At 43.9% G+C, this 27,999-nt stretch overlaps 2 protein-coding genes across 2 annotated transcripts in view; both read right to left on the bottom strand.

Annotated features, from left to right (window-relative positions):
* Positions 1-10,530, bottom strand: part of wdr27 (WD repeat domain 27) — a gene marked incomplete at both ends in the record, with an annotated part of 92,856 nt that extends 82,326 nt beyond the window's left edge. The window contains 6 exons of the mRNA XM_083658302.1: positions 6,931-7,001; positions 7,731-7,782; positions 7,981-8,094; positions 8,335-8,459; positions 9,999-10,140; positions 10,393-10,530. Coding sequence (XP_083514428.1) covers positions 6,931-7,001; positions 7,731-7,782; positions 7,981-8,094; positions 8,335-8,459; positions 9,999-10,140; positions 10,393-10,530 — 642 coding nt within the window. The remainder of the gene's footprint in view (positions 1-6,930; positions 7,002-7,730; positions 7,783-7,980; positions 8,095-8,334; positions 8,460-9,998; positions 10,141-10,392) is intronic.
* A 1,707-nt stretch (positions 10,531-12,237) lies between these two features.
* LOC310795915 (proteasome activator complex subunit 4B-like) overlaps positions 12,238-27,999 on the bottom strand; it is a 48,314-nt gene continuing 32,552 nt past the window's right edge. The window contains exons 26-48 of the mRNA XM_083658021.1: positions 27,881-27,943; positions 27,649-27,744; positions 26,509-26,640; positions 25,852-26,061; positions 25,094-25,230; positions 24,636-24,689; positions 24,417-24,546; positions 23,755-23,857; positions 23,535-23,688; positions 23,288-23,357; positions 23,058-23,183; positions 22,791-22,943; positions 22,444-22,548; positions 22,247-22,338; positions 21,711-21,842; positions 21,272-21,480; positions 20,697-20,782; positions 20,350-20,478; positions 19,014-19,169; positions 17,223-17,385; positions 15,317-15,450; positions 14,930-15,069; positions 12,238-13,278 (exon numbers count right to left, since the gene is read on the bottom strand). Of these exons, the coding sequence (XP_083514147.1) occupies positions 14,935-15,069; positions 15,317-15,450; positions 17,223-17,385; positions 19,014-19,169; positions 20,350-20,478; positions 20,697-20,782; positions 21,272-21,480; positions 21,711-21,842; positions 22,247-22,338; positions 22,444-22,548; positions 22,791-22,943; positions 23,058-23,183; positions 23,288-23,357; positions 23,535-23,688; positions 23,755-23,857; positions 24,417-24,546; positions 24,636-24,689; positions 25,094-25,230; positions 25,852-26,061; positions 26,509-26,640; positions 27,649-27,744; positions 27,881-27,943 (2,769 nt within the window). The 3' untranslated portion in view covers positions 12,238-13,278; positions 14,930-14,934. The remainder of the gene's footprint in view (positions 13,279-14,929; positions 15,070-15,316; positions 15,451-17,222; positions 17,386-19,013; positions 19,170-20,349; positions 20,479-20,696; positions 20,783-21,271; positions 21,481-21,710; positions 21,843-22,246; positions 22,339-22,443; positions 22,549-22,790; positions 22,944-23,057; positions 23,184-23,287; positions 23,358-23,534; positions 23,689-23,754; positions 23,858-24,416; positions 24,547-24,635; positions 24,690-25,093; positions 25,231-25,851; positions 26,062-26,508; positions 26,641-27,648; positions 27,745-27,880; positions 27,944-27,999) is intronic.

Here is a 27,999-nt window from a genome sequence, read left to right on the forward strand (position 1 = left end):
GGCTCCACCTGGGCTCATCTACAGGAAGGAACCAGAGATCAGGCCTCACCCTGTTTCCAGTTCATGACCACATCAGCTGTTGTACCATTAGACTCAATGAACATTTAGCATTCTATGAAAAACTAATGGAAGCCAACACATGGTAAATGGACTGCATTTATATAGCGCTTTTATCCAAAGCGCTTTACAATGTGCCTACATTCTATTATTTGCCTTTACCCACTTAGGGGACATTCAGACCAAAAGCGTTTTTTTCAGTCAGAACGCTATGAAAATCATGTCGAGAGCGCTTCCATTGTGCACAAAACACAGCGCACGGAGTGTTTTTTTCTGTTCCGTTTGTTTTCCCCCTGTAGTCACGTGCAGTACAGATCAGAACACAACGACCACACGGACGGTAGCCAGCTAGTTTTGTCTGTTTGATGTTATTCACGGTCAACATGAAAGCCAGATTATTGCTAATTCTGGCAGCAGCAGAGGTTGAACATCCCTCGGGAGTAGAAAAGGTAGGAAGAGTGAAAAAGACGAACAGGGCGCTTTTCCTCAATGTTCAACTTTTTTCAGCTTTAAAACGCCCACAGCGCTCCTCCAAAAACAACAGACGCCACCAGCGTTTAAACGCCAGGTGCGTTCATTAAAAGAGGAGCACGTCTAGCGCGTCCTTACATAGATAATTAATTGCAGAAAGACGCTGGCAGCTCCAAAAACACTTTTGGTCTGAATGTCCCCTTAGTCATTATATCCACATTACTGATTATTTATCAAAAAACCCATTGAGTAAAACTATTTTGTGAAAGCACCAATAGTCATCCTCACACTATGATCTATGTTTTGGTCATAAATATCCTGACATAGTATCTATATACTATCTATATATCTATATACACTATATACACAGTATCTTATTTTGTACATATCGCCAGCGCCAACTGTGAATAAAGGTGCTTGTGACATCTCACATGTGGCTTCGACTTCCTGTCGTTACAAATGAACATTTAGGCCACTTTTTAGAAAGTACTGAGATATATTGTGCATCGCCATTCAGCCTACACATAGCACGATATGATTTTTGGTCCATATCGCCCAGGCCTACGTCAAAGCATCTTACCTTTAAAATGTAGCACAGTTAGGAGTTGGCAGGCAGCCAGGTCAACCAGGTACACGCCACCAGAGCTTCCAATGCATAAACAGCTGTTGTCCCTGTAGGAGACCCTGGAGGACCAAGTGGAGAAACGGTGTTACAGGCTTCCCCTGAAAAGGGACTTTGTTTCACAAAATGAGAGAGAAGACAACCATACTGATATGATGTGATGTGATGGAATGGCACGGCGGCCACAGTCATACTAGGACTGAGGTTTTGATCCAAGTCTGAATTTCCCCTTGACTTCATGCAGACTAAATCATGTACACACAGGAAGACGGAAACTACTGCCACATAGAGAAAGCAGGTTGAACGGGAGGGCAGAGGAGAGGCAAGGAGAGGAGAGGAGAAGACAGGAGAGGAGAGAAGACGGGAGGAGAGGAGAAGACAGAGGAGGAGAGGAGAGGAGAGGAGAGGAGAGAAGACAGGAGAGGACAGGAGAGAAGACGGGAGGAGAGGAGAAGACAGGGGAGGAGAGAAGACGGGAGGAGAGGAGAAGACAGGGGAGGAGAGGAGAAGACAGGAGAGGAGAGGAGAGAAGACGGGAGGAGAGGAGAAGACAAGGGAGGAGAGGAGAAGACAGGAGAGGAGGGGAGAAGACAGGAGAGGAGAAGACAGGGGAGGAGAGGAGAAGACAGGAGAGAAGACGGGAGAAGAGGAGAAGACAGGGGAGGAGAGGAGAAGACAGGAGAGGAGAGAAGACAGGAGAGGAGAGAAGACGGGAGGAGAGGAGAAGACAGGGGAGGAGAGGACAGGAGAAGACGGGAGGAGAGGAGAAGACAGGGGAGGAGAGGACAGAAGACAGGAGGAGAGGAGAAGACAGGGGAGGAGAAGACAGGAGGAGAGGAGAAACAGGGGAGGAGAGGACAGGAGAAGATGGGAGGAGAGGAGAAGACAGGGGAGGAGAGGACAGGAGAAGATGGGAGGAGAGGAGAAGACAGGGGAGGAGAGGACAGGAGAAGAGGAGAAGACGGGGGAGGAGAGGACAGGAGAAGACAGGAGGAGAGGAGAAGACAGGGGAGGAGAGGACAGCCTGAAACTGTTCATGCTGCCATGACAGATTCTTGTGATTGCTGTGTAAACATGCATACCAATTATTAATTATTTATTACCCTGTACTAATAACATATTTTAAGTTTAGAAATGTTTCCAGACCTTTGAGACATTAGGTCATTTACACCTGGCGTTAACATGCGTTTTCTGCCATCAGATTGCAATCAGATTGTATTTTATCACTTCAGCCTGATTCCATTTACACCTGGCGTTAACATGCATTTTCTGCAATCTGATTGTAATCAGATTGCAGAAACGGTTGTCCTCTCAATCCGCATAAAGTTGGTGTATCCAGATTGAGAGGACACATTGCATTTACACTTGTGTTCAATGTGTACACAATGCATCCCTGACCACCTCTGGAGGTGGTTTGGCCGATCAGATTGCAATCCTTCTTCAATGCGTTTTGGGGGTGTTTACACCTGTACTTTCAAGTGATAAAACACAATCTGATTGCAATCTGATGGCAGAAAATGCATGTTAACGCCAGGTGTAAATGGCCATATGACATCCATGTTGTGTTAATAGGAGAAATATGCAACATTTTTACTTTTCATCGTGACAATTATAGATTTCAATTGCTTACATCATATTTTCACTTACAACTTTTAGTTTGTGGAAACAAGAACAAATCGAGCAATCGACACTGGTCTCTATGCAGATGCTATGAGTTCCTCCTCAAACGATATGAGATACCTCTCTTGTTATTGCTTGTGGGGAAAGTCACATAATAAGATCCCTCCCTCAGTTGATTCTCTCGTCGGGGTCAGTGACACAGCGAGAACAGCAGCCAGACATCCCAGACTTGTATCTGAAATCTCTTTGGTTTGGTCGCGAAGCTCATGAGCATCAGTGTTTCCCCAACCATTCTACAGGCCAACGGCGCACCCGCCAGGCCAGAAAAGAAATTGCAAAAAATATATATATATATATTTTTTTTTCTGTTCCCCCCAAAATTTCAATAAACCTTTGGTGTTGACAGTAATAGAAGATGCCAAATCATTCAAAACGATGAGCATTTTGCTTTTAGGAGCATTGTGCCAGCGTGCAGCGCCGTTCCAAAACGTGTCAACATGTGTCGTTGCCTGGGAAACGCACATCCCATAATACAACTGTTCGCATCGCATCCCATAATAGTATGATGATACTTGGGATGCCATTGCGAACATAGATGCGAACAGGTTAGCTAAAAGTTTAGCGTCGCCAGCGAGGGCCCCCACCGTCGCGGTCGGGTTACATTTCGAAATCCCTCCAGGCCTGAAAAATGTTCTAGGGGAAACATTGAGCATAGATGAAGATTGAAAGTAACAAAGATCGACTGATAAATCAACCTCATGATCCTTCCTTACCCTCACTCCTGAATAAGATCCCAAGGACTTGGGTTCTTCAGTTCTTGGTTTGACACTATGACAAGCACCAACAAGCATTTGTTTTGGTTCCACATGTACATGGTTGCACCTTAGACCAGGGGTTCCCAAACGTTTCCATGCTGCCAAGGCGTGGGGAGAACATACAAACTCCACAAAGAAAGGCTTTTTCCACGAGATACATGTAGCCCACCTGGGCTGGGCACCAGGCACCGAAGGCATGGGGAGACATACCCCCGGTGTCAACAGCATCTGAAGCGGAAATCAGACCCAGGACCTTCTTGCTGTACGTGAGGCGAGAGCGTGACCACTTCGCCACCGTCCCCCGAACGATAATATTGAATTATCACCCAGCCCTAAAATATTATATCTCCAACATAACTTGTTTCATAATTTTAGAATTAGCTTCATAAAGACACATAGATGGTTTTCTTACCTTTTCTGCTCATCATCAGTGCCAATAGATGAGCTACACAAAGCCATTCTGAGAATGGGTATTGAAGTCTCCACTTGATTGGAATCTGGTTGTTCTTCATGCACGGCTCCTGGAAAACATTCATTCCATTTATGAAGAGCATGAGACTAGAAAACACAAAAGTCTGTAGTAATAAATCCTCTGTATCATGGTTATGTCGTCACTATGATGGGTCTCTGTAACACCACCTGCTTGCTGGTGCCTTTGATGTCTTTCTTGCATATTCTGAATGTCCATTTTGGCCACTACGTGACACTTGTGGTCATCAAGTAGAGCAAAGCACCACACCTAAACCCAGATGATTCAGGTTAGTTACACACCTAAACCCAGATGATTCAGGTTAGTTACACACCTAAACCCAGAGGATTCAGGTTAGTTACACACCTAAACCCAGAGGATTCAGGTTAGTTACACACCTAAACCCAGAGGATTCAGGTTAGTTACACACCTAAACCCAGATGATTCAGGTTAGTTACACACCTAAACCCAGAGGATTCAGGTTAGTTACACACCTAAACCCAGAGGATTCAGGTTAGTTACACACCTAAACCCAGAGGATTCAGGTTAGTTACACACCTAAACCCAGATGATTCAGGTTAGTTACACACCTAAACCCAGATGATTCAGGTTAGTTACACACCTAAACCCAGAGGATTCAGGTTAGTTACACACCTAAACCCAGAGGATTCAGGTTAGTTACACACCTAAACCCAGAGGACTGTTAGTTACACACCTTGTGGGATTTAAAGGGGAATTTTGGTATTTTTCAACCTGGATCTAATCTGATCTAATCTGAGCTTTTTGTTATTGATCCAGTATTGGCCAAGATCTCTTCACCTGGCACCCACAGTACACGTATGTGCTTCCTGCCTGGCACCCACAGTACACGTATGTGCTTCCTGCCTGGCACCCACAGCACACGTATGCCCTTCCTGCCTGGCACCCACAGTACACGTATGTGCTTCCTGCCTGGCACCCACAGTACACGTATGCCCTTCCTGCCTGGCACCCACAGTACACGTATGTGCTTCCTGCCTGGCACCCACAGTACACGTATGCCCTTCCTGCCTGGCACCCACAGTACACGTATGCCCTTCCTGCCTGGCACCCACAGCACACGTATGTGCTTCCTGCCTGGCACCCACAGTACACGTATGCCCTTCCTGCCTGGCACCCACAGCACACGTATGCCCTTCCTGCCTGGCACCCACAGTACACGTATGTGCTTCCTGCCTGGCACCCACAGCACACGTATGCCCTTCCTGCCTGGCACCCACAGTACACGTATGTGCTTCCTGCCTGGCACCCACAGTACACGTATGCCCTTCCTGCCTGGCACCCACAGTACACGTATGTGCTTCCTGCCTGGCACCCACAGCACACGTATGTGCTTCCTGCCTGGCACCCACAGCACACGTATGCCCTTCCTGCCTGGCACCCACAGCACACGTATGCCCTTCCTGCCTGGCACCCACAGTGCACGTATGCCCTTCCTGCCTGGCACCCACAGTACACGTATGCCCTTCCTGCCTGGCACCCACAGTACACGTATGTGCTTCCTGCCTGGCACCCACAGTGCACGTATGTGCTTCCTGCCTCGGCTCTAGCTCGTGCGAACACGCTGCTGCAAGGTAAATACAAGCGTGAATTTTCTCTCTCTTTTACGCTTTGTTCACACCATACGCCAACCATACGCTAAAGCCACGCTGAATTATATTATTCAATGACCCCCCCAAGAGATCCTTGAACAATCCACCGTTCGGCAGGCTAACAACATTTTGTCTGACCCCTCCCATGTGTTGAACTCTGAGTATGTGCTGATGAACTCTGGTAGGAGATACAGGGTCCCTCTGTGTAAGCACAACAGATACAAGCACTCATTTGTTCCTCTAACAGTTAAAACTGATCAATGGGCTCCCCCTTGAGGTCAGACAGAAAAGGCTCTGAGATAATTTCACAGGCCCCAATATCTGCCTGCTTGCCTATGTATAGTTTTAACAATTGCTTGTTTGCTAACAAGTACAGTAAATCTAACAATCGCTTGTTTGCTTGCCTGTAATATGATGTGTGATTTACTAGTATCGTTGTAACTGATTGCACTAGAATTTTTTGTACTTTGCAGAATTTGCACTGCGTTATTGCATGATGCTTACCCCCCTGAGAGGTATGCCTGAAAGGCGATGAGTATAAATGACTGTGATGAATGACTGTGACTACCTCAACTTGCTAAGTGTTTGCACGTGTCACCATATACAGTGTTTTTAATGTACTGTCTATGTCTGTGTGTACTGCAGCATTTCTTAGTCTTCTACTCCAAGACAAATGTCTCCCATGGGAGACAAATAAAGTGAACCTTGAACCCTGAAGCTGAGAGTCACACTAAACCGGTCACACAAGAAGCACTCTCTTTTCCTCAGTGCCTGCTCCCTCCGCCCACAACTTGCATTGACTTCATGCCTGGCAGCTCGGGTTCAGCGCGCTGCACGCTTGGAAAATAGAACAGATCGGTTCAGCGTAGCTCTTAGCGTGGCTTCAGCGTGGTGTGGCGTGCGGCTGGTGTGAACGGACTCGTCTGTTAACAAGGACGCCCAAATGAAACTGCGTGGCTTCAGCGTGGCATTGGTGAACGTGCACTTACAATAAAACAATGTGAGCCTGTCTGTTGCAAAAATGAGCTGGTTTAGTGGACGTACGAGCTGCCGAGGCAGGCGGGGGCATGCGTGTACCGCGACTGCCAAATGAAGCGATCTTGGTCAATACTGGAAGAATTTGAGAGAAACAATTTGCTCAAATTATTTACTTTGACATCAAGTTACGAAAATAGAGTCCAGGTTGAAAAACACCAAAATTCTCTTTAAGGCTGTAATTTTGATTTTTGACCTCATGTCACTAACCTCTCCATTAGTCGAGCCAGTGATGAGCTGCCTATTCTCCTCCAAGATACACATACTGAGTAATGGAGACGCTGGTGAACACAAGGACACAACAATATAAGTATTCTACACAGAAACACAACAGTAGAGAACCTTTACAGTATGTATTTGCCCTGGGTAAGTTGGCTTATGATACTTCTTAGTTTTCAGCAAGGCCCTGCTACACCATAGACACTGCATGAAATAGGCCACGCCCATCACAGGGGAAAAGCTCCGTTCATTTCCACACACCAGCGTCATTTTCCTTGAATTAAACATAGCTAAAAGCTGTTGTGTGGTGGGCTGCGCAGACAACAAATGTAAAAAAAGTTTTTTTGTACTCCTGAGCAAAACAAGGAAGCCATTGAGAATTGGCGAGAAGAAAAATGTGGATCTAGCTGTCAAGAAGTAAGTTGGAGTGTTCATCTTCCGTATATAACCTACAATCTTTTTGTGCAACACGCAACCATGCACGTGACATAGGAGAACGCCAGGATTGGAGGGGGGGTTTCCGTTTTCCCCCGTCTTGGGCGTGGTTTCTGAATGATGACGCGTTACGCAGTGTCTCTATAGCAGTAATGGACATTCACAGTGAAAGACATGCTATCTTTCATAGGCATCACCAGCAGTAACACTTATTAGACTACTACTAGTGGTTAGTAGTAGACAATGTATAGCTGATATTCAATGACACCTTGCTCAAGCAACTGATTGTTATTGAGGAAAGGGAAATGTGTACAGATTAATTTACTCCATCAAAGTTTGATCTTGTTATATCATACCTGACAGTACAAAAGACTGGTAGTGAACTGATTCAGTTTTTAAATCCCACACCTGTGTAAAAACAACAACAAAAACAAAAAACAATACATCTATATTTATTCAAACCCAGTTAAGTATACAATATGCACAAGAATTTTCTATGTTGTCGTGCTTCATCTGAGTGATATGAAGATGCATCATATTTACCTAATCAAAGATGTGATAAATCTTCCATTTTAAATCTATAATTTGTGACACTTAAATCATTACCTTAAAAGTCCGGTCTTCTGATATAGTAAAGAGAATTTCCTTATTCCAAGGACAGAACTCTGCTGCTGTCAACGGTCCCAGGTGACCAGTCACCATAGAGATCACGTCATGTCTCTGGCATGGACAAAATGATTACACTTGGATTAAATTAAGTGATTCAGCCTATCTATTCAATCATCAGTAATAAACAAGACACAAAATCTCAGACTTCTTCTGCTTGTTTGTAGGAGTTAGTATTGAGGAAAGATCGATTTAGAAAGAACCATTTTCAGTGTAAAAAAAGTAAACAAAAAAATTGCTCAAGGATCAAGTCAAATTATGTGAAACTCCCTTTCAAAAACGTTGATCGTGTACCTTGGAGTTGAGTATATATACGGTAGTTCCAGAGCATGCAGCCACACGTTCATCAGAGAAGCAGAATGAAAGATGGACCACTTCGCCCAGTAACGTCCCAATAACTGTCCCAGCTGCAACTATGCCTGCAAAAAAATTGTAATGGTACATTTCTGTTACTGCTCCAACCAACAGACCTTCATGTGCATAGTAGAAATTACAGAGATATTTCACTAGATGGCAGGATTGTAGTGATTTTCACTCTCAAGAATTCACACAACCAAATTACAGCATAAGCATGCAGGTATAGCCTATATGGTGGTTCTCAACGTGGGGTCCCTGGGACCACCAGAGGTCCTTCATGGGGTTCCCAGCAAACTGATGAATTGTTAAACTATGTCATTTAGAAGTAAGCATGCAGAAGAATGACTGCTTTGGTCATAGTTTCTCTATTATTTCTCTCTCTACCTACAATACCGATAGTCAGGAATTTCTGGACAAAATCATATCTAACAATACAAGTATTCCCACACACACAGTTTTGGTCCTAGCATAAGTTGCACCACTAAACTGAAAATGGGTCTAATATCAATACTTCACTATAATGAAAGCACTAATCATACAAATTAGCTGGATATTTGTTTGTGTTTTTGAAGAAATATGTACAAGATGTAATGGAGTTCCCCCTATCAGTGATAGTTTTGCTGTGATGGCCCACCACTGCTGAGCCCAGGTGGGCTATCTCATGAGAAAGTCCCTTTCTGTGTGGAGTTTGTATGTTCTCCCCATGCTCCCCTAGGGTTTCCTCCATATATAACCCCCCACTAAAAACATGCAGAACATGGTAATCTGACCAGCAGCGGCTGGAAGAAGTTGATCCACGGGCGCTTCACTGCAGCTGCCCGCACCGCTCCTGTCCTGACCATGGAGGACGATGAGGCAGGATGGGATAAATGCGGAGGCCAAATTTCACGGCGCCTCCAGAGCATGCGTGTGTGTGTGTGTACTATAGCCTACTAGCTGCCGTGCACGTGTGTGCATGCTGTGATGTGTCTGTGACCAGTGTAGGAATTGAGCCATGGGCAGGGGCAAAAATGCCCCAAGAAATCTCAGAATGCCCCTAAAAGCCATGATCCAGTGGCAAAAATTGCCCCCAATATTTTGTCAATTTTCTTTTCATTCAATTAATTTTAATTTCCATTTCCATCTGTAACACACACACTCAGCACCTGCAAGCTGGTTGCCAGAAGACAACGAAGGAGAACACTTACACAAACAGCGCTGTTGTTCACTACGCTTAGCAACTTTATGCACTAATTACAATTTTTAAAGTGCCCCCCAAAACTTTTAAATGCCTCCAGTTTTTAGACAGTGGGGGCAAAAGTTGACCCGAAAATATTTTTTAAATTTCCTACACTGTCTGTGACAAAATAAAGATGGGGTTTGTCTATCTGGGTGAATCTTTTTTAATCTTTAGGCCTAGATGAAAAACATTTCTGTCATATGAACTGCTCAGGTAATTCTAATCATGTGTAATTTTGCACTTTTGCACTAGTATGACGGCAAAAGTAACTTGTGAAAGGAATCATCAACACTGGACTAAATAAATAAAGAATAAAGCATCAATTGACCAAACTCTGACCAACAAAATGGCAACAGATCTGTTGTCACAACACTTTCCTTACCCTCCCTGCTTCTTCTCAGGCACAGTTCAATATCCCAGACAATGATATAATCAGCAGAGGCAGAGCAAAGCAGGACTGGTCTACTGCCTTGCCCAAAAGCCATGGCACTGATGTCACTATGGTGACCAGTTAGCAGCAGGGGCTGTGGACAAAGATTTGGACATACAGTAGACTCCATTAATACAATAGTCATTCATAATAGTGCATCACTTGAGGGATAATTATACATAAAAAAACATATTTTTGCACTGTGATCTTTTAACACTTTTTCTGTGTCTTCCTATGCTCGTTTCAACAGTAGGCTATATCAACTCAAATTGACTGCAGGTGCTGTAAATGTTAAACTTCTTATAATAAATGAGTTAAACTAAACGTGTTCCCTGGGTTGACAAACCTTCTGCTCTGTGTCCACATGATTGTACAGCAGCAGTTCCTTGCGACGCAGTGGTATGACACAGTAGGAAGGACAGCATGCGAGCTGCCGGTGTGATAGCAGTGTATCACAGGCCAAACTCAGCTTTTGTACCAGCATCCTGGTTGCTAGATGTAGCTCCAAGCAAACTTTCAGGAAACAAAGGTAACGCTAATTAACTGCAGTTAAACATCGCCTTGGCATCGTTTCTGTCGGGCTAGGCGTAGAGCAGCAGCCGGGGAAATGCCCTAGCTACAGTAAAACAGCAGACAAGTTGCTTAGAAACCACATAACAAAACTCTTCTTTCAGATTTATTGGCGGTTGGCAAACAACGAATTAGTGCATTACTGCCACCAAGTGGTATGGAGTGGATCAGAATCTGTACTGTCTCTATGGTATTTGGGTATTTACCTACAACATGAACATAAATTATTTATTCTAGTATGGTATTTACCTACAACATGAAAATAAATTATTTATTATTATTGTTATTATTATTATTAATAATAACTTCATATCCTCTCAATCAAATTAGTTGTTCCAAGATACTCAAATAGGAATCGATATTCTCCTGAGTTCTTTTGTAGAATATCTAATTCAAAGTTTACTTTTATCTCCCAAAGAGTGTCTATGCTGTACAAACATGGAAAGGGAGAGAAGGCCCATAGATATAAAATACGTAGATGCCTTGTTCCATTCGTGACTGTGTGTCTGTGTGTCTGCCACATTGGGGAGGTCAGCCCTCAAGCTTGTCCCACCAGCTCCCATATAACTCACTGCAGTGAAGGGCTTTGATCTGTCCTCCCGAGCCTCGGACACTCAGTCAGAGTGACCTCAGTTCGCTCTTCTCTTCTCTCACTCTTCTTGATAGCAGACATTGTAATAAATCACATACTTTCCTTAGTTTAATAGGCAATATGAACGCTAATGTGGCCTCATTGGATCAATACCCTCGACCATGCAACCAATATTATTAGTCTTATTTATTTTAGTAATTATGCTACCCAACTTGTACCCAACAATCGGATTTGTGCAGTGATCCCCACAACATGAGTGTAATTATCGCCATAAAGGGGGGCATATATATATATATATATATATGCTACATAGGTACAGTACATACCATACCTAAACCTAACCAATCACTCCTCATGCCTAAACCTTTGCATGTGAAAGTTTTTGTCAATGCCTTATGGTCACTTGTAGTATTATAGCTATATACTGTATATTTGTTTTTTAATTCTTTGGCCAAATTCATTTAAAAACTACATTTATTTTGACAGTGCTAATGTGTATGGTTTTATTTGGGGGGGCGGGGAGACTTCATTATAAAGAAACTCTTCAGTCATGAAAATAAACTATTTTAATATTATTCTTAGCACCCCCACATATTGGTCGAGCCTCCCTCCCCCAAGCCCCCCCTTAGACAGAATTCTGGAGCCGTGCCTGGGTGGGAGGGTCGTCACACTTTTAGATGTTTTATTACAGTGTATGAAACCCATGACCAAAACAGTCATACATTCTTTCATTGTTACTTATGGTTGGAATTCTAGTGAAAATAAAGTATTACCCTTTTTGCTGGGGACCCTACTTTGAGAACCACTGAGTTCATTCACTCAACTTACATGTTACATGAAGGCATAGGTTTGAAATCTGCAAATTAAGTGATCTTAGACTTTTATGGTTTATTCTTAGTTTACAAAAGATTGCTTGGAAAAAGTTGGTTTTGTGAAGTTGAAGGTTGAGTTTGGATTTGCCTCATTAGGTATACATACAGTATGTTAACGCAAATGTCAAAAACAACAGATGCATTTTTTTTTTGTTATAAACAATTTATTATTTTCCCTCATTCAATAAGCAAACAATACATCTAAAAAATCACTGCAGTTTTGGCACTACACTATGCATAAGTGAGGTACTAAATGCTTCAACTAGACTGGTTTCAAGTGTTCAGGGGGGAAAAGCAAACCAAAATGATTTAATTTCACTGGCTTTTAGAAAAAGGTAAATGATAGTGAGGAACATGCTATGCTAATCAAACTGTGCCCACAGCCTCCCGGCTAAAGCCTAACACAGCACAGCTCTCTCCCCGGCTATGCAAGAGCAGGTGAAAAAACAAACTCCCACGCTAAAAGCTCAACAATCTACTCATCATCTCAGCAACACTTTCTACAAAAAATTAAAACATTAGCACTTCCAAATCCAATAAATAAATAAATATGTTTGTGCATGTTTGCTATACCATGTCATATACACACATACATGATGCATATAATCATATATAGATCAAACAGCCACACAAACATTGTGTGTGTTCCAGGTTTGAGTCTCAAGTCAGTTACAAACACTTGACTATTGGAAGATTGTAGTGTGTCCTCCACTGGACAATGTGTTGGCTCAGAGTTGACACTCGGGATAGAATCCTGAGAGGCGTGTGGGACACGCGCTGATGTTGTCTTCAAGCATCCCAGACATGACACATACGTGCACATAAACACACTGAGCAATTACCCGCCCACCCCCCTCCAAAACAAAAAACAACTGTACAGTAATGTTACAAACTGCAGGCCACTCATACCTGCTGTGATTGAACCTTAAATATTAAGTATAGTAGAAATGTAAATGAAAGCTAAATACATAATTACACAAAAGTTCAGTCTTTGTGTGCCACAAATGGTGCCACTCTTCCTCCAGGGTGCAGCACTCTGCCAGTCGTCAGTCAGGACCTCATGCAGGCTGGTGTGTGGACAGTCTGGGCTTATCCCAAACTCAGGTGAAAACAAACGACAAAAAGCTCTTTAAAAAGGTGCCTCGAGGAGTTGTTTCTTCCGCGAGAACAAATCTCCCTCCAACAGCTGCATCACATCCTGAAGACAAACAGCATTGATCATATTCAGTCATGAAGGCTAAGCAAGTTCAATGTGTTTATTGTCAGTGTTGTCGTCAAGTCACTATTTCTCCAGTCCAAGTCGAGTCTCAAGTCCCCAGCGTCGAGTCCGGGTCCCCACGACCAGAGTCCGAGGCCAGTTACTGAACCTGAGCGTGAATCCACATGTAGGTGGAACACACGTGCCTGCCCTCACACGGAATTTAATCATGTCACAGTATTAAAGGTACATTCAGCGATGTTTTTGTGTTAAAATAAGTGTTAAGTGGCTCTATATTCTGACAGCAATCACTGAAATAGAGTGATTGCTCAGTGACTTGAAACCCCCAAACCCCCCCACTGTCCTCTCTCTCTCCTGTAGTCCTGCATGCCGGGTGGACGTATCTCCGCAACTGTAACCCATAGAGACTCACAGATGGCGGCGTTGGATTCGGGGTGAAAAAATACTTATAGTCCATTATAGGCATCGCGATCTGACCTTCCGCTTCCCAGAAAATGTAAACTTTTCTCTGATTGTATCAAAATTGGCGGCGACCTCAAACTATCCAATAGTAACAGGAGTGAATAGTGAAATGCTGCATGTACCAGGTCTAGGCATGGTAACTAGTGAAATGCTATATGTACCAGGTCTAGGCATGGTAACGGGTGAATAGTGAAATGCTATATGTACCAGGTCTAGGCATGGTAACAGGAGTGAATAGTGAAATACTGTATGTGTAACAGGTCTAGGCATAGTAACAGGAGTGAATAGTGAAATACTGTATGTACCAGGTCTAGGCATAGTAACAGGAGTGAATAGTGAAATACTGTATGTGTACCAGGTCTAGGCATAGTAACAGGAGTGAATAGTGAAATGCTATATGTACCAGGTCTAGGCATAGTAACAGGAGTGAATAGTGAAATACTGTATGTACCAGGTCTAGGCATAGTAACAGGAGTGAATAGTGAAATACTGTATGTGTACCAGGTCTAGGCATGGTAACTAGTGAAATGCTATATGTACCAGGTCTAGGCATAGTAACAGGAGTGAATAGTGAAATACTGTATATGTACCAGGTCTAGGCATAGTAACAGGAGTGAATAGTGAAATACTGTATGTGTACCAGGTCTAGGCATGGTAACTAGTGAAATGCTATATGTACCAGGTCTAGGCATAGTAACAGGAGTGAATAGTGAAATACTGTATATGTACCAGGTCTAGGCATAGTAACAGGAGTGAATAGTGAAATACTGTATGTGTACCAGGTCTAGGCATGGTAACTAGTGAAATGCTATATGTACCAGGTCTAGGCATAGTAACAGGAGTGAATAGTGAAATACTGTATATGTACCAGGTCTAGGCATAGTAACAGGAGTGAATAGTGAAATACTGTATGTGTACCAGGTCTAGGCATAGTAACAGGAGTGAATAGTGAAATACTGTATGTGTACCAGGTCTAGGCATAGTAACAGGAGTGAATAGTGAAATACTGTATGTGTACCAGGTCTAGGCATAGTAACAGGGGTGAATAGTGAAATACTGTATGTGTACCAGGTCTAGGCATAGTAACAGGAGTGAATAGTGAAATACTGTATGTGTACCAGGTCTAGGCATAGTAACAGGGGTGAATAGTGAAATACTGTATGTGTACCAGGTCTAGGCATAGTAACAGGGGGAGACCAGCAGGTCAGTCAGGACGAGCAGCTGGTCATCTGTGAACTGCTGCTTGTGTTCTTGCCAGTTGTCATGGTGAGTCCGCCGGAAGTTAGACAGCGTTTTCTTCACAGTCATCTGGAAGACCGCACGCACGCACGCACACACACACACACACACACACACACATTAATGACGAGTTATTCAACCATTCTTACAGCTTTAATGACGTCAGTTGTTTTGATAAGTGTTCACTATATTGTTCAGTGAATTATTTACATTATATAAGTTTCATTGACCCAACAGCCACACAATATTGCTTAAAAAAAGGAAGTACAAAACAATCATATTTTAGGCTACAGTACAGGAGGTGATTTACAAATACCTCAATGGGTTGTGTGTCATTGAGGTGGGCACTCAGGTCCATCAGCAGCTGCGGCATCCAGGTGGGCACATCGTACGGGCTGGACAGAATACACGCGCTCAGGCCGAGCACACCAGCGTGCCGCCGCACCAGGTCTGTGCAAACACACCAGGGGGCATAGCATCAAGACAACAGACCAGGTCTGTGCAAACACACCAGGGGGCATAGCATCAAGACAACAGACCAGGTCTGTGCAAACACACCAGGGGGCATAGCATGAAGACAACAGACCAGGTCTGTGCAAACACACCAGTAGCCTGTACTACGAAGCTAGTTTAATGCCTTATCCGAGTAAGTTTGAGTTTAAACCTGGTTTAGCCGTACTACAAAGCAAGTTAACTTTCAATCACCATGGCAACTGACGCTGCAAAGCTAACCTGGTCGCGACCAGGTTAGCTTCAGAGGATAAGATCAAAATCCATGAGAGACCCATATAATATCGGCTCTCTGGAGTCACTCACCATTCATAAGATCGCCATATGAAAAATAGATTGCAGTCAACTGAGAATAGAACAAGCAAAACATTCGTGGCTCTGTAGGCTACATAATTAAATTAAGCCTACTTACCACTTTATGTCTTAACAGCTCAACGATGCGTGGAGAAATATGATCACTATTAATCACCGCGGCGCATATCATGAACGGACCCTCAAATGGAGTGAGGGTGATATTCTCCGCCAGAAAAGCCTATACATATAATATAGATATAAGTTTAAATATGGGATAGCCCCAATACTAAATATGCAGGCTATTCTTGCATCTTTCAGCTGGAACTGTGTCCTGTAGGCTGTATGCCAATATATGAGCAAAAATAGGCTAGTTTTTATCAATGATAGCTATGCCCGCATCATCTCAATTCAGTTCAGCAGTTTTCTCTTTTATAGTAGGCTATTAGGCTTTATACTAGGCTATTTTATATATGAATTATTCGATCAGTGCAACCACACACATGAGTGATAGAGATCATTATTCATTGAGCATGCGTTTCTAAATCTATGGTCTAAATAGGCTTACAGATTGTGGAAATGTATAGACTGAGATTACACTTTTACATTTGTTGCTGCTGCCTGTATCAATGCAGCTGTATCAGACAGAAATCGCTGATCAAAGTAAATCAAATGACTGATGTGAATACAAGCTGCTGCTTTAGACAGCCCTTCAGCAGACTATCCAACGCGGATTTTCATTCTGACATTAAATCGCGGATACACTAAATATCCGCAAAAATCTCTGATCACACTGTGGCTGCGCTGAATGAGGAAATGGGTGTGGAAATGGGTGTGGGCGTGGATCAACTCAGCTGTTCATAATGTGATTGGCTAGCGCACCTCTTTCGCGTGGACGCGCGCCTGTGCACGAGCGAAAAACGTGCGCGTGCACAGGCAGATCCCAGGTCCACTTACCTAGTAGAAAACCAGCGTCGTAGTATCAGTTAACTAGATAGCTTTGATCCTGTTCAGTCAAACCAGATCAAAGGGACTTATCGCGGATCTGTTAAACTAGCTTCGTAGTACAGGGCTCAGGGGGCATAGCATGAAGACAACAGACCAGGTCTGTGCAAACACACCAGGGGGCATGCCACCAAGACAACAGACCAGGTCTGTGCAAACACACCAGGGGGCATACCACCAAGACGACAGACCAGTGCACTGTGCATATTACCACATATCGTGCAGACAAATTATTAATTCTGCAAGGCTGAGTACATGCAGAATTGACCTTTGTTAAACGTATACAGATGGCCATGGCTTAAATAACGTTCCCTTACCAGCAGAGGGTATGGTGTAATAACATTCCCTTACCAGCAGAGGGTATGGTGTAATAACATTCCTTTACCAGAGGGTATGGTGTAATAACATTCCCTTACCAGCAGAGGGTATGGTGTCCACGACAGAGCCCAGCTCTCTCTTCCTCTTCTTAGGCAAACAGGTCTTGCAGAGTGCCTCAAAGTGCGCCTGCATGGGGGCATCCATGGACAGGAAGTTGCACTGCAGGAAGCCACTGAGAGTGGTGGCAGCCAGCTCTCTTACCTACCACACAGATGCAGAAAGACGTGGTGGAAGTTTAGAAGCTGAAGCAATCCTGGGGATACTTAACAGCTTATGAAAGGAATGTGCGTATACACTAACTGAATGGTTTGCTCAGATTTTTTTATGGACCACAATCGACTAGTGCAGACCCGATTGTGAATCCTGGCTAAAATGGAGGCAACAGTTGTCTATCCTCAGCTAAAGGTAGGTTCAGAAAAAAAGTCAAAATTCTCAGATTCCAGTTTCTAAAATGTGAATATTTTGTGGTTTATTTACGCCTCTATTTTGAGTAAACTGAATATCTTTGGGTTGTGAACAAAACAAGACATTTGAAGACGTCATCTTGGACTTTGGGAAACACGGAATGACATTTTTCGCCATTTTATAGACCAAACAACTAATTGCTTCATCGAGAAAATAACTGACCGATTCATCGATAATGATAATAATCATTAGTTGCACCCCTAGAGGCAAGACAAAAAGAAAACAGGCTGCTTGCATCCATCCCCTCTCCCTCTCATCCTCCATCAATCTGAACGTTATCTCCATAGCAACATATTACTGCTCCCTCTCATCCTCCATCAATCTGAACGTTATCTCCATAGCAACATATTACTGCAGACTGAACGTTATCTCCATAGCAACATATTACTGCAGTCAGACTGTGGTTTCCATAGCGACAGCGAGAGGACTGGAAGGGGAAGAGAGTGGAGAAGCAGGAGGAGAGTGCCGAGTCATTACAGTCAAGCTGACAGACGGTGAAAGTGCCTGCTAGCATCAACAAGCACAAACAGACCAACAGCTTGGTGATGATATATGTAGACTAGACATGGGCAACTGGCGGCCCCCGACCTCACTCAGTGTAGCCCTTGTTTTTGTTGTTTTTTACGTGGCGGACGTTTTTGGGTGAAACTTGAATATTCCACTAACTAACAAACTAGGTTAAACCACCCAAATAATTTTATTTTTATTTTACTGTACATCCCAGAACATGGCGCTAATGGTGTTAGCATTGTCCATACACATACTGTTTAACGTTAGCATCTGAACTAACGCTATTGTAACAAACTATATCTAGGATGCACATTGCACATGCAACATTACTGATTAATATGACATATTTGGGTAATGTACCCCATCAAATTGCTGTAGCGGGCTTAGTGTTGAAGCGAGAGTACCGGTATATGTGCAATTTACTTTGTTGAATTAAAAAAAATACAATGTACTTGACTTTTCCTAAAAGAGTCTGTATTTTACTTTCAAATAGTGTTTATATGAAATACACAAAAGGCAAGCAAAATCTTCTTTTTAAATACCTAGAATGGCCATAGGACCATTCCTGGGGTTCTAAGCCTATTTTTAGCCTCCTCCTTTTTCATTTTGGTGTTGTTGTGTCTATTTAAAAAATATCTTAACATAATAACAATAAATGCATTAATCTCTCAATTGGGTATTTATAATGAGAGATTATAGAGTTTAGAATCTAGAGGTCAAAATGACTGCTTGCGGCAGTTGTAGTAGTTATGGAATTCCGGCACTTCTAGTGTTGATCCAATATCCACATATTTTAATATCAAAAATATAATGTTCAAAGCATTTTTGCATGTAGTAAGAGTGCTTGTTTTTACCTCCAGCTGCTCGTCCTCCAGCAGTCGTATCACCAGTGCCCGCACATCACTGACCGCTCCCTGGTCACTCATGAAGGTGAAGAGGTTGTAAAACACCATAATCTGGAGGTAGGTCAGCACAGTGTAGCGAGCGTGCCAGGAGCTGCTGCCAGCAATCTGCAACACAGCCGCATACAGCGTCAATAACCCACTCTCAGCAATAATAACAATACAGCATCAATAACCCACTCTCAGCAATAATAACAATACAGCATCAATAACCCACTCTCAGCAATAATAACAATACAGCGTCAATAACCCACTCTCAGCAATACAAACATTTGTTTCAAGAGCAATGGACCTCGCCCTTATTCAGGTTTTCCTTCTAAGACCCACTTTAACAATTCAGACAGATTCATATGGTTTACAAATCTCTTCAAAGGTTTGTTTGTTTATTTGCACATTTTAAAAGCAAACAGGTTAAACAGAAAATAAAATGTATACAAAGAAATAAAGAAACATGTGCAGGTGAGATAGAAACCCACTACGGGCTGATCTAGAAATCTCACCTGAAGACAAGAAATATACATAACAGTAAATGCAAGATAACACATTAGTTAACGTGTATCAATTTTACGTACTAGTTCGTATTTGTGTAAAATGATTAAAGTAAAATGAGATCAAAAACAAAAGACAAAACAGCACTATGTTGAGATGTTAAAGATTTCAAGAGTATATAGAAACTGGATCATTCAATGCAGAAATCAGAAATTAGATATTAGAATACTTTGAAGTCTCTTTTTGTATAGAGATAAAGACAGAGAATCAGACAGTAGGTGCAAGTTCTTATTCCATAGCAATGTGAGAGAGCAGAGAACCAAGCATCTGTGTGTTGACATACGGCCTGCAGCTGTATTCATTTAGAATGAATGCAAGACTGATTTTGTGAATTCCTAGATTAGTTCTCTTTACTTTCACATGAGATGAGCTTAATGTTAGAATAGTGCCATCGATACAGTCGGTCTGTGTGGGAACGCCCACAAAATGTTACCACAGCTGTGGCGTTTACTGCAGTGGTTGAATCCCCAATCCCGTATGCCTGGGCTGGGCTAGCAGCTAAATGCTAACTATGCTGAATGGGGAGAACGGGAGGATTTCCCCCATGCTGACCCACTGGTTGTACCTTTTAAACCTTTACATGTTTTTTGCATGTTCACACATTAATGATACGGTGTGGGGGCGTGTATGAGGCAGGAAAACAGGGGGATGAGGAGTGACCTGCTGCAGGGCAGTGAGGACCATGGGGACGGCTCTGTGTAGAGGAGGCCCTGGGACATCAGAGACAGGCAGGTCTTACCTGCTGCAGGGCAATGAGAACCATGGGGATCTGCTCTGGGTAGAGGAGGCCCTGGGACATCAGAGACAGGCAGGTCTTAGCATCCCTCTTCAGCTCATCATAGCTGTCATCATTCTCCACTGGAGCAATCTGGGGTGGAGGACAGAGATATGTAGACAGGCAGGAAAGAGGTAACAAGGTACAAAAGAAACAGAACGGTGTGTGTGTGTGTGTGTAGAGGGAAGTGGGGAAGTAGAGGACAGGTTTAGTCTGGATTCATGAAGAAAGAAACCGTAACGTTAGGATTGCTAGAGGAGGATGTAGTCATCGGGGCTATGAATGGATCTAGTAGCAGTACAGTGTTTCACCTTGAATAACAGGGGGAGTAACTGCAGCTGCTCTGGGACAGCAGTGGAGAAGGAGCGCCCCGCACTGGCAATCAGCCACTTCAGCACTGCAAACAGGTGGAGAAAGGGGATTTACGTTAGGCCTGCACCACGAGGAAAATGTGCGATAACATTGTTATATATGATACGATATGACTTGCGATAAACAAAAATATTGAAGTATGCATATACTATACAGATCCTGTTTTTCTGCTTTAAGTTATCTGTTGCACACTGGATTTACAACGCAAGACAAAAATCATCATTTAATGATCGCATGCTGAGTGTGAATGCATGGCCCGTGTAAATTAAATGACTTTTGTTATTTTGTTATTATCATGTACGCGTTTCAGGCAATCTTCGCGATGTGTTTATTATGCATGTTCATAGTATGACGATGAAAATATTATTTATCGTGCAGCCCTACTTTACATGTTAACACACTATTTAAAAAGATTTTTTTTTAAGCATCATGGTTCAGACATTTGTTGCCCTCCACTCGGTTAACAAGTGTGTGTGAAGTTTGGGTGTTGAACTGCACTGCTGTCCTGTCCCACCTGTTTTGAGCAGTTTGATAGCCTGGGTCCTCTCGTCCTGCTCCCCCACCTCGTTCTCCTCCACTACGTGGTTCTGGATCTCCTCGTCGCCCTCGGTCAGGGGCTTGAGCTGCAGCAGGATCCTCTGGGTGAAGTGGGAGATGCGCGGGGAGGTGGTGGGCTGCGTGTACGGCAGGTTCACGTCGATCATGAAGATGTAGGTGAGCACGCTGTGAGGAGGCCGAGGCAGAGGGCATCAGAGAAGAAAGGGTGGCTTTCTTGCTGGGCCAAAATGAGTACTTAGTTTGTAAATAATAAATACTGTGTAAACATGATTAATTATCATTCTTGTTTGTTAACAGTTAACATTTAATTAACTATGAATTTACTAATATATTAATGGTGATTGGTGAGTGTTACCAATACATCCATAAGCATTAGGGGTGTAGAGAGGTCTCACCTGCCGATGCGTTCTCGTACGTTCTTGTAGACCTGTGTGAGTTTGGGCTCCAGGTATTGCAGCAGCCTGTGGAGAAGCTCTGGAACGCGCCACTCCTGCTGAGCCAGGCCTCCCTGCAGCACATACAGACGACTGGAGGCGACGAGGGGAGGGAGGAGAGGAGAGAGGAGATGGGAGAAGAGAGGAGAAGGGAGGAGAGGGGACAGAGGAGGAGATTGGGGAGGGAGGAGAGGGGAGAGGAAAGAGGAGGGAGGAGAGGAGGGGAGGAGATTGGGGAGGGAGGAGAGGGGAGATGAGAGGAGGAGAGAGGGGAGGGAGGAGAGGGGAGGAGAGGAGGGGAGGGAGGAGAGGGGAGAGAGGAGGAGAGAGGGGAGGGAAGAGAAGAGGAGAGGAGGAGAGGGGAGAGAAGGGAGGGAAGAGAGGAGAGGAGGAGAGAAGGGAGGGAGGAGAGGAGGGGAGGGAGGAGAGGGGAGAGAAATCAGCACAGCTGGTCGGTCACATCAACATATCTTTTTTAAGGCTGCAACTGTTCTCACCAGGCATCGACGAAGGAGCCTCCCTCCCCGTTGACTGGTGACTCCATCAGCATCTCAAACAGCCAGTGCAGCTTGCGTGGGTCTCTGCTCTCCTGTACAAACAACACGTTCATATGGAACAGATGATGAGCAACACAAGCTTACCTGATGGACAGACAAACAGATATGGCGATGGGAATCGGCAGACAAATGCTTACACAAGCCGTTGCAATGCAAGTCCCCCAATCTGCATATGTTTCTATCGTGATGTTGGACAAGGCAGTACGGAGCAGTGGACACAGCAGGTCCCAAAGCCTCTCAACCTGTGAGGAAAGCATAGCTGTGTCAAAGACCGAGCACTTAGTAGTATTTGAGGTATATGTTAGGGACGGGCATTTGAATACATTTCCTTAATCGATAATCGGGAAGATTAAGAATCAATTATCGATTAATCGGTACACCGTTTCTCCCAACAATAATTGTGGGGAGCATATCCGTCTCTATCAGTTTGCAGATCACCTGGGTCACATCTCCTCTGTGCTAATACAGTGAGGAACATCTGTACCTTGGTGTAGCTCCAGTGTTTGCAGCCTCTGATCAGGCCAGAGATGATCTCAGCCACACAGCGCTGCTTGCTCTCGTGGGAGTCGGCCACTAAGCGCGCCATGTGAGGCTGCAGCAGAGGCAGGAAGGCATCGTTGAAGTTACGGAACAAACCCTGGTAGAGGAAGGGAAGGAAAAGTAGTTTAGTTGTTTAGTCATCACTCATTTATTAAATGTGTTCAATTGAATCCCATTTCCTCCGTTTCAAGCCGCTCTGAGCCAATCCTACCTTGAATAGACAGAATCTGCGAGGGCTGAACTTGTCCTTGCCCTTACGATCCTCAAGAGAGAGGAACTCGATGAGCTGGTTGATGAACACTGGGTCTGAGAAATGGTCATAGATGATCTGCTCTCGCTGTTGGGGAGGATATGAAAATAGATTTGACTGGAGGCTATAATCTACTGTGTGTTACTTCTTTCCCCTGAGCAGAGTTTGTAAGATTGTGCACGTTGACAAACCTCTGACATGTCCTCTCTGGTCAGGTTCTGTTTGGGCTGCTCCTCAGCAGGTGCATACATCATCAACTTTCTACAGAATAACAGGTCAACAGAAATAAGGTTAAAGAGGTTGTCTGACATGCTGTCTGGTTGTCTGATGCCTAGACTAGAGAAACTGCTAAATGTATCAAGAGAGTGAGACACAAATGTCAAGTAAGAAAGACGGGATAGAGTTGGGGAAACAGACAACAGATTATGCTGTGAGGACCTTGGCCAACTGGAGTATCCCCAGTGGGTCTTTTCCACAAACACACAGCGATCCCAGTCCTGCTGCGTGCGTGGCAGCTTGCTGCTGTGATACTGGAGCCACTGGTTGTCTGGCCGGTCCCCGGCGATCAGATCGCTTGGCTCCTTCCCTCCACCTTGCACAGGGATGAGATCACAAAATGACATCTCCAAAACCATCATCTCCACTCACATGGGAATACAAGACAAAGCATGCTGCTTACAGAGCTCAGTGGGGCTGACTGGCACTTTTTTACGTGCTCTCTTCAGTTGCTTCATGATCCCTGCCATGGCCGATATCGCCACCTAATGGAAAAAATGGGAAACATTTCAAACCAAATGTCCACAGGAAAGCTCGGAACGTATCTATGTCCTGCTTGAGTATCTGAGTACTTGGTACAGTGTTGTAGTCGAGTACTGCTTGAGTATCTGAGTACTTGGTACAGTGTTGTAGTCGAGTACTGCTTGAGTATCTGAGTACTTGGTACAGTGTTGTAGTCGAGTCTGAGTCCAAGTCTTGGACACATTTTCAGGACTTGTGACTTGGACTCGAGCATTCATGCATTCGGACCCGGAAGTTGGAATGAGGACACGGACTGGTTAGTTGGCTTATTGTTTTTGTTCGTCTTTTTGTAATATGCCCTAATAATCTGGCATAAGATATTTATAGTTATATTAAGATTATTAGATGATTCAATTTTGTGCGAGGGCAGGCACGCGTCTTCCACCTACATGTGGATTCACGCTCATGTTCAGTAACTCTGGAACTTGAACACTGGGGACTCGAGACTCGACTTGGACCGGAGACAGTGACTACAACAATGACTTGGTAGCACCTGGGAACGGGAGATGATGAGTAGCACACCTTGCGGACCAAGAGGGAGTCGTGGTTGAGGCTTTTGACAAAGAACAGAACAGCAGGTGCCGGGAGCTGGTGATCGTCTCTCAGCAGCAACGACAGGAAGCCGATGGCAATGTGTTCAAACTTCCAAGGCCTAGAACATCGAGCACAGTAGGTGTTCACATCCACACAGATTCAAAGTCAACACCAGATGATCACAAAGTAGACACTAAATGAACCTACATGTCCGTGTTGCTGATGCAGTCCAGTAGATCACCAATCAGCTTTTTGTATCTCCTGAGAATTGGAGAAGAATATTAGCTGGAGAACAATAGTCTCAATTGGACAACAGTGACACACTGTAGAGAAGACATTTGATCTAGAATGAAATTTTAGCAGAAGGTTTAGTCGAAGCCTTTTGTCATCGTTGTCTTTATTTATCTGTACACGTTCTTACCACACCAACAGCCTGAGATATAGTTCAGGGTGCGAGTGTCTTACACATCATTATTCACACACAACAGGGAGCTGCCCAGTGCAAACAGTCACACGCCGTTTGGTCAACTCCACCTTAAGCAGTTGTGTGTCAAGGATTTCAACAGTAGTTGTTGAGAAAGGAGAGAGCACCCCTCACTCAGAGCCATGACAAAACGGTCTTTGCTGTGAGGTGATTCTTGGACATAATGTTGATGTGAACTCACTCAACAGACTCAGAGTTCTTCAGCTCCTGCCTCTTCACACCCTCTTCTATGTCTTTCTCTGAGGGAACCGGCTCTTCAGGGACGGGCTTTCCAGTGACCATCAGTTGTCGAGCCACATCAGAGCACTCATCAGGGATCTAATGCAGAGAAGATCCACATCGTTGGTAATGGACTTTGCTTACTCCATCACTGAGCTAAACAGCTTTTTAGACAGAACCATGCTGATATTATTATGACTTTAATGTCACCTGAATAACAGTTAACTTTACTTCCACGATTTGATACGCGCTCTTAAAATAAGATTGCAATCTTGCTTTTGGCCAGCAGATGTCAGAGTGAGACTATGTGTTGCACATGACTTTGGTCTCAATGAAAATAGAATAAGCTATTTATGCTTATCAAGAGCTGCAGGAAACCCTGAATGTCTTGCACTGCTGCACTAGCCTACAATTTAAAATGACCAAATATCAAGGTCACTCAAATTGGCAAAAATAAAAAAGGTATTTTCTTTAGCGATGGATTTAATCTGATCCTCGATGGGTTCATCCAATCTAACCCTATCCCCTACATCTTATTATATCATCTTTTCTATCAAAAAATTGGCAAGTATTCCATCATGATTGTTAATGTAGTTACCTAGTCACTCAAAGCTAACCATCAAACCTAAACATGTCTGGATGATCAAGCTTCTACTGTTCCAGACAGTCTTAGATTCTATGATCCATTTGTGACGACGTTCTGAGTGTTGTTATTCTTACGGTGAAGTCGATGCCAATGGTCTCGTACTGGCGGTGGACTTTGTCGGCGAGGTCGTCGAAGTGCCGCACAATGGAAGGCTTCTCCAGAGACATGGCCGAGCTGAGGCCAGAGCGCACGATGGCGGGCCATGTCAGAGAAATGCACTCCCAGTCGTGCAAGTTAGCCAGGCACACTCCACTGTGATTCCCCAAGAGACAGTACAAAGCACCCTGGAGAGGTCAAGAGACAGCATCATGTCAAGCATCATGACAGCATCATGACATAAGCATCATGACATAAGCATCATGTCAAGAGACAGCATCATGTCAAGCATCATGACATAAGCATCATGACATAAGCATCATGACATAAGCATCATGTCAAGAGACAGCATCATGACATAAGCATCATGACAGCATCATGACATAAGCATCATGTCAAGAGACAGCATCATGACATAAGCATCATGACATAAGCATCATGACATAAGCATCATGACATAAGCATCATGACATAAGCATCATGTCAAGAGACAGCATATGAGGTCAAGAGACAGCATGTGGGAAAATGACAGAGGGGGAATATTTGCAAGTCTTCAAAATAAAAAATATAGAGAGATGTACATATATGTATGGAGTAGAGCAAGGTGCAGGCATGGCCAGAGAGGACTGTCATACTTTGAACTGCTGCTGGGTGATGTTGCTGTGGTTTGGTTTGAGAAACTCCAGGACATGGGGGATTAGATCTCTGCAGCAGAAGTTGTACGTTCCGAGGGCGGCGAACAAAACATTTTGAGCTCTGCTGCGTACCTGATGGATAAATAAAAAAATACAAATTAAAATTAAAAATAAATAAATAAATAAATCACAGATCTTGCCATGATACATGGCCAAACGGGGCATCAGTCCACATCATGTAATGCGTTTTCTTTAATCTGGTGGAAGCACTTTTCAATCCAAGTCGAAACGACACACATGATGGTTTATAGTGGGACTTACCGCCCCATTCCCTTCAATTAAACTGGCCCCAAAGCAAAATTTGAACGCTGTGATGTCTTTCGTCTGTCGTATACGTATGTATGTTTATTTGTATCTTGTCGAGTGTGCTGATTCACCAGAATGAATTCCTGTGTGTCCTTGTGATGCATTTGGCAATAAAGTGTTTCTGATTCTGATTCTTATCCTTCTTTTTTAGTGTCTTGGCTGAAAACCAGGAAGCAACGAATATGTATAGTAGATGTGTTGATTGATGTGGAGTGTACCGTTTTTATTTTTATATTTTTTTCCAGATTTTTTTATCCCATTTTTATCCCCCATTTGTGCTCATTTAAATTTATTTATCCTGGTTGCTGCTCCACCCTCTGCCGATCTGGGGAGAGCCGAAACTGGCTCCATGCTTCCTCCGAGACATGGGCAGTTAGCCAGCTACTTCTTTTCACCTGACAGGGGAAGCTTCACCGGTAGGACATAGCACGTGGGAAGATCACGCTATTCCAACGAGTTCCCCTCCCTCTGAACAGGCGACCCTAACGACCAGAGGAGGCACCACTTCAGCAACCAGGATATTGCATGTTTTGGTGTGGAGTTCCTATATGAAGGAAACCCCCATGGGGCACGGGGAGAACATGCAAACTCCACACAGAAAGGCCCTTTTGACGACCCCACCCGGGTGGTGGGCACTACAGGACATGCGGACGGGCACGCACTCCTTCAGCGCTCACAGCGTCCTAGGTGGGAATCGAACCCAGGACCTTCTAGCTGTGAGGCGACAGCGCTACCACTGCGCCACCCTGATGTGGAGTGTACTGTTGAACTCACTTGGCTGTAGGTGCTTGTGGAAAGCCTCAACAGATCTTTCATAAGCTCCTGGTGAATGCTCCGGTATTGACATCCTTCCACTGTCAGTTTGCGCAGCTAATAAAGAACAAGAAAAACAAACAAATAAATAAATAAATAAATAAACAAACAAACTACAAGAAAACCTAAAGTTACAAGTGGGCAAGGAACACTTATCCCCAGAAAATGATTTGATTAAGAGCAAATGTTTCACCTCATGCTGGAGCATGACTCTGTCTATGAGCAGGGCTCTGATGTGCTGCTTTCTGCCATGAAGCTGCAAATCAAACAGGAAGGCGTTATGAATCTTTGAATTGCCTGTAAGATTAAATC

Source organism: Poromitra crassiceps, assembly GCF_964638095.1.
Source record: "Poromitra crassiceps genome assembly, chromosome: 22".
Taxonomy (NCBI): Eukaryota; Metazoa; Chordata; class Actinopteri; order Beryciformes; family Melamphaidae; genus Poromitra; species Poromitra crassiceps.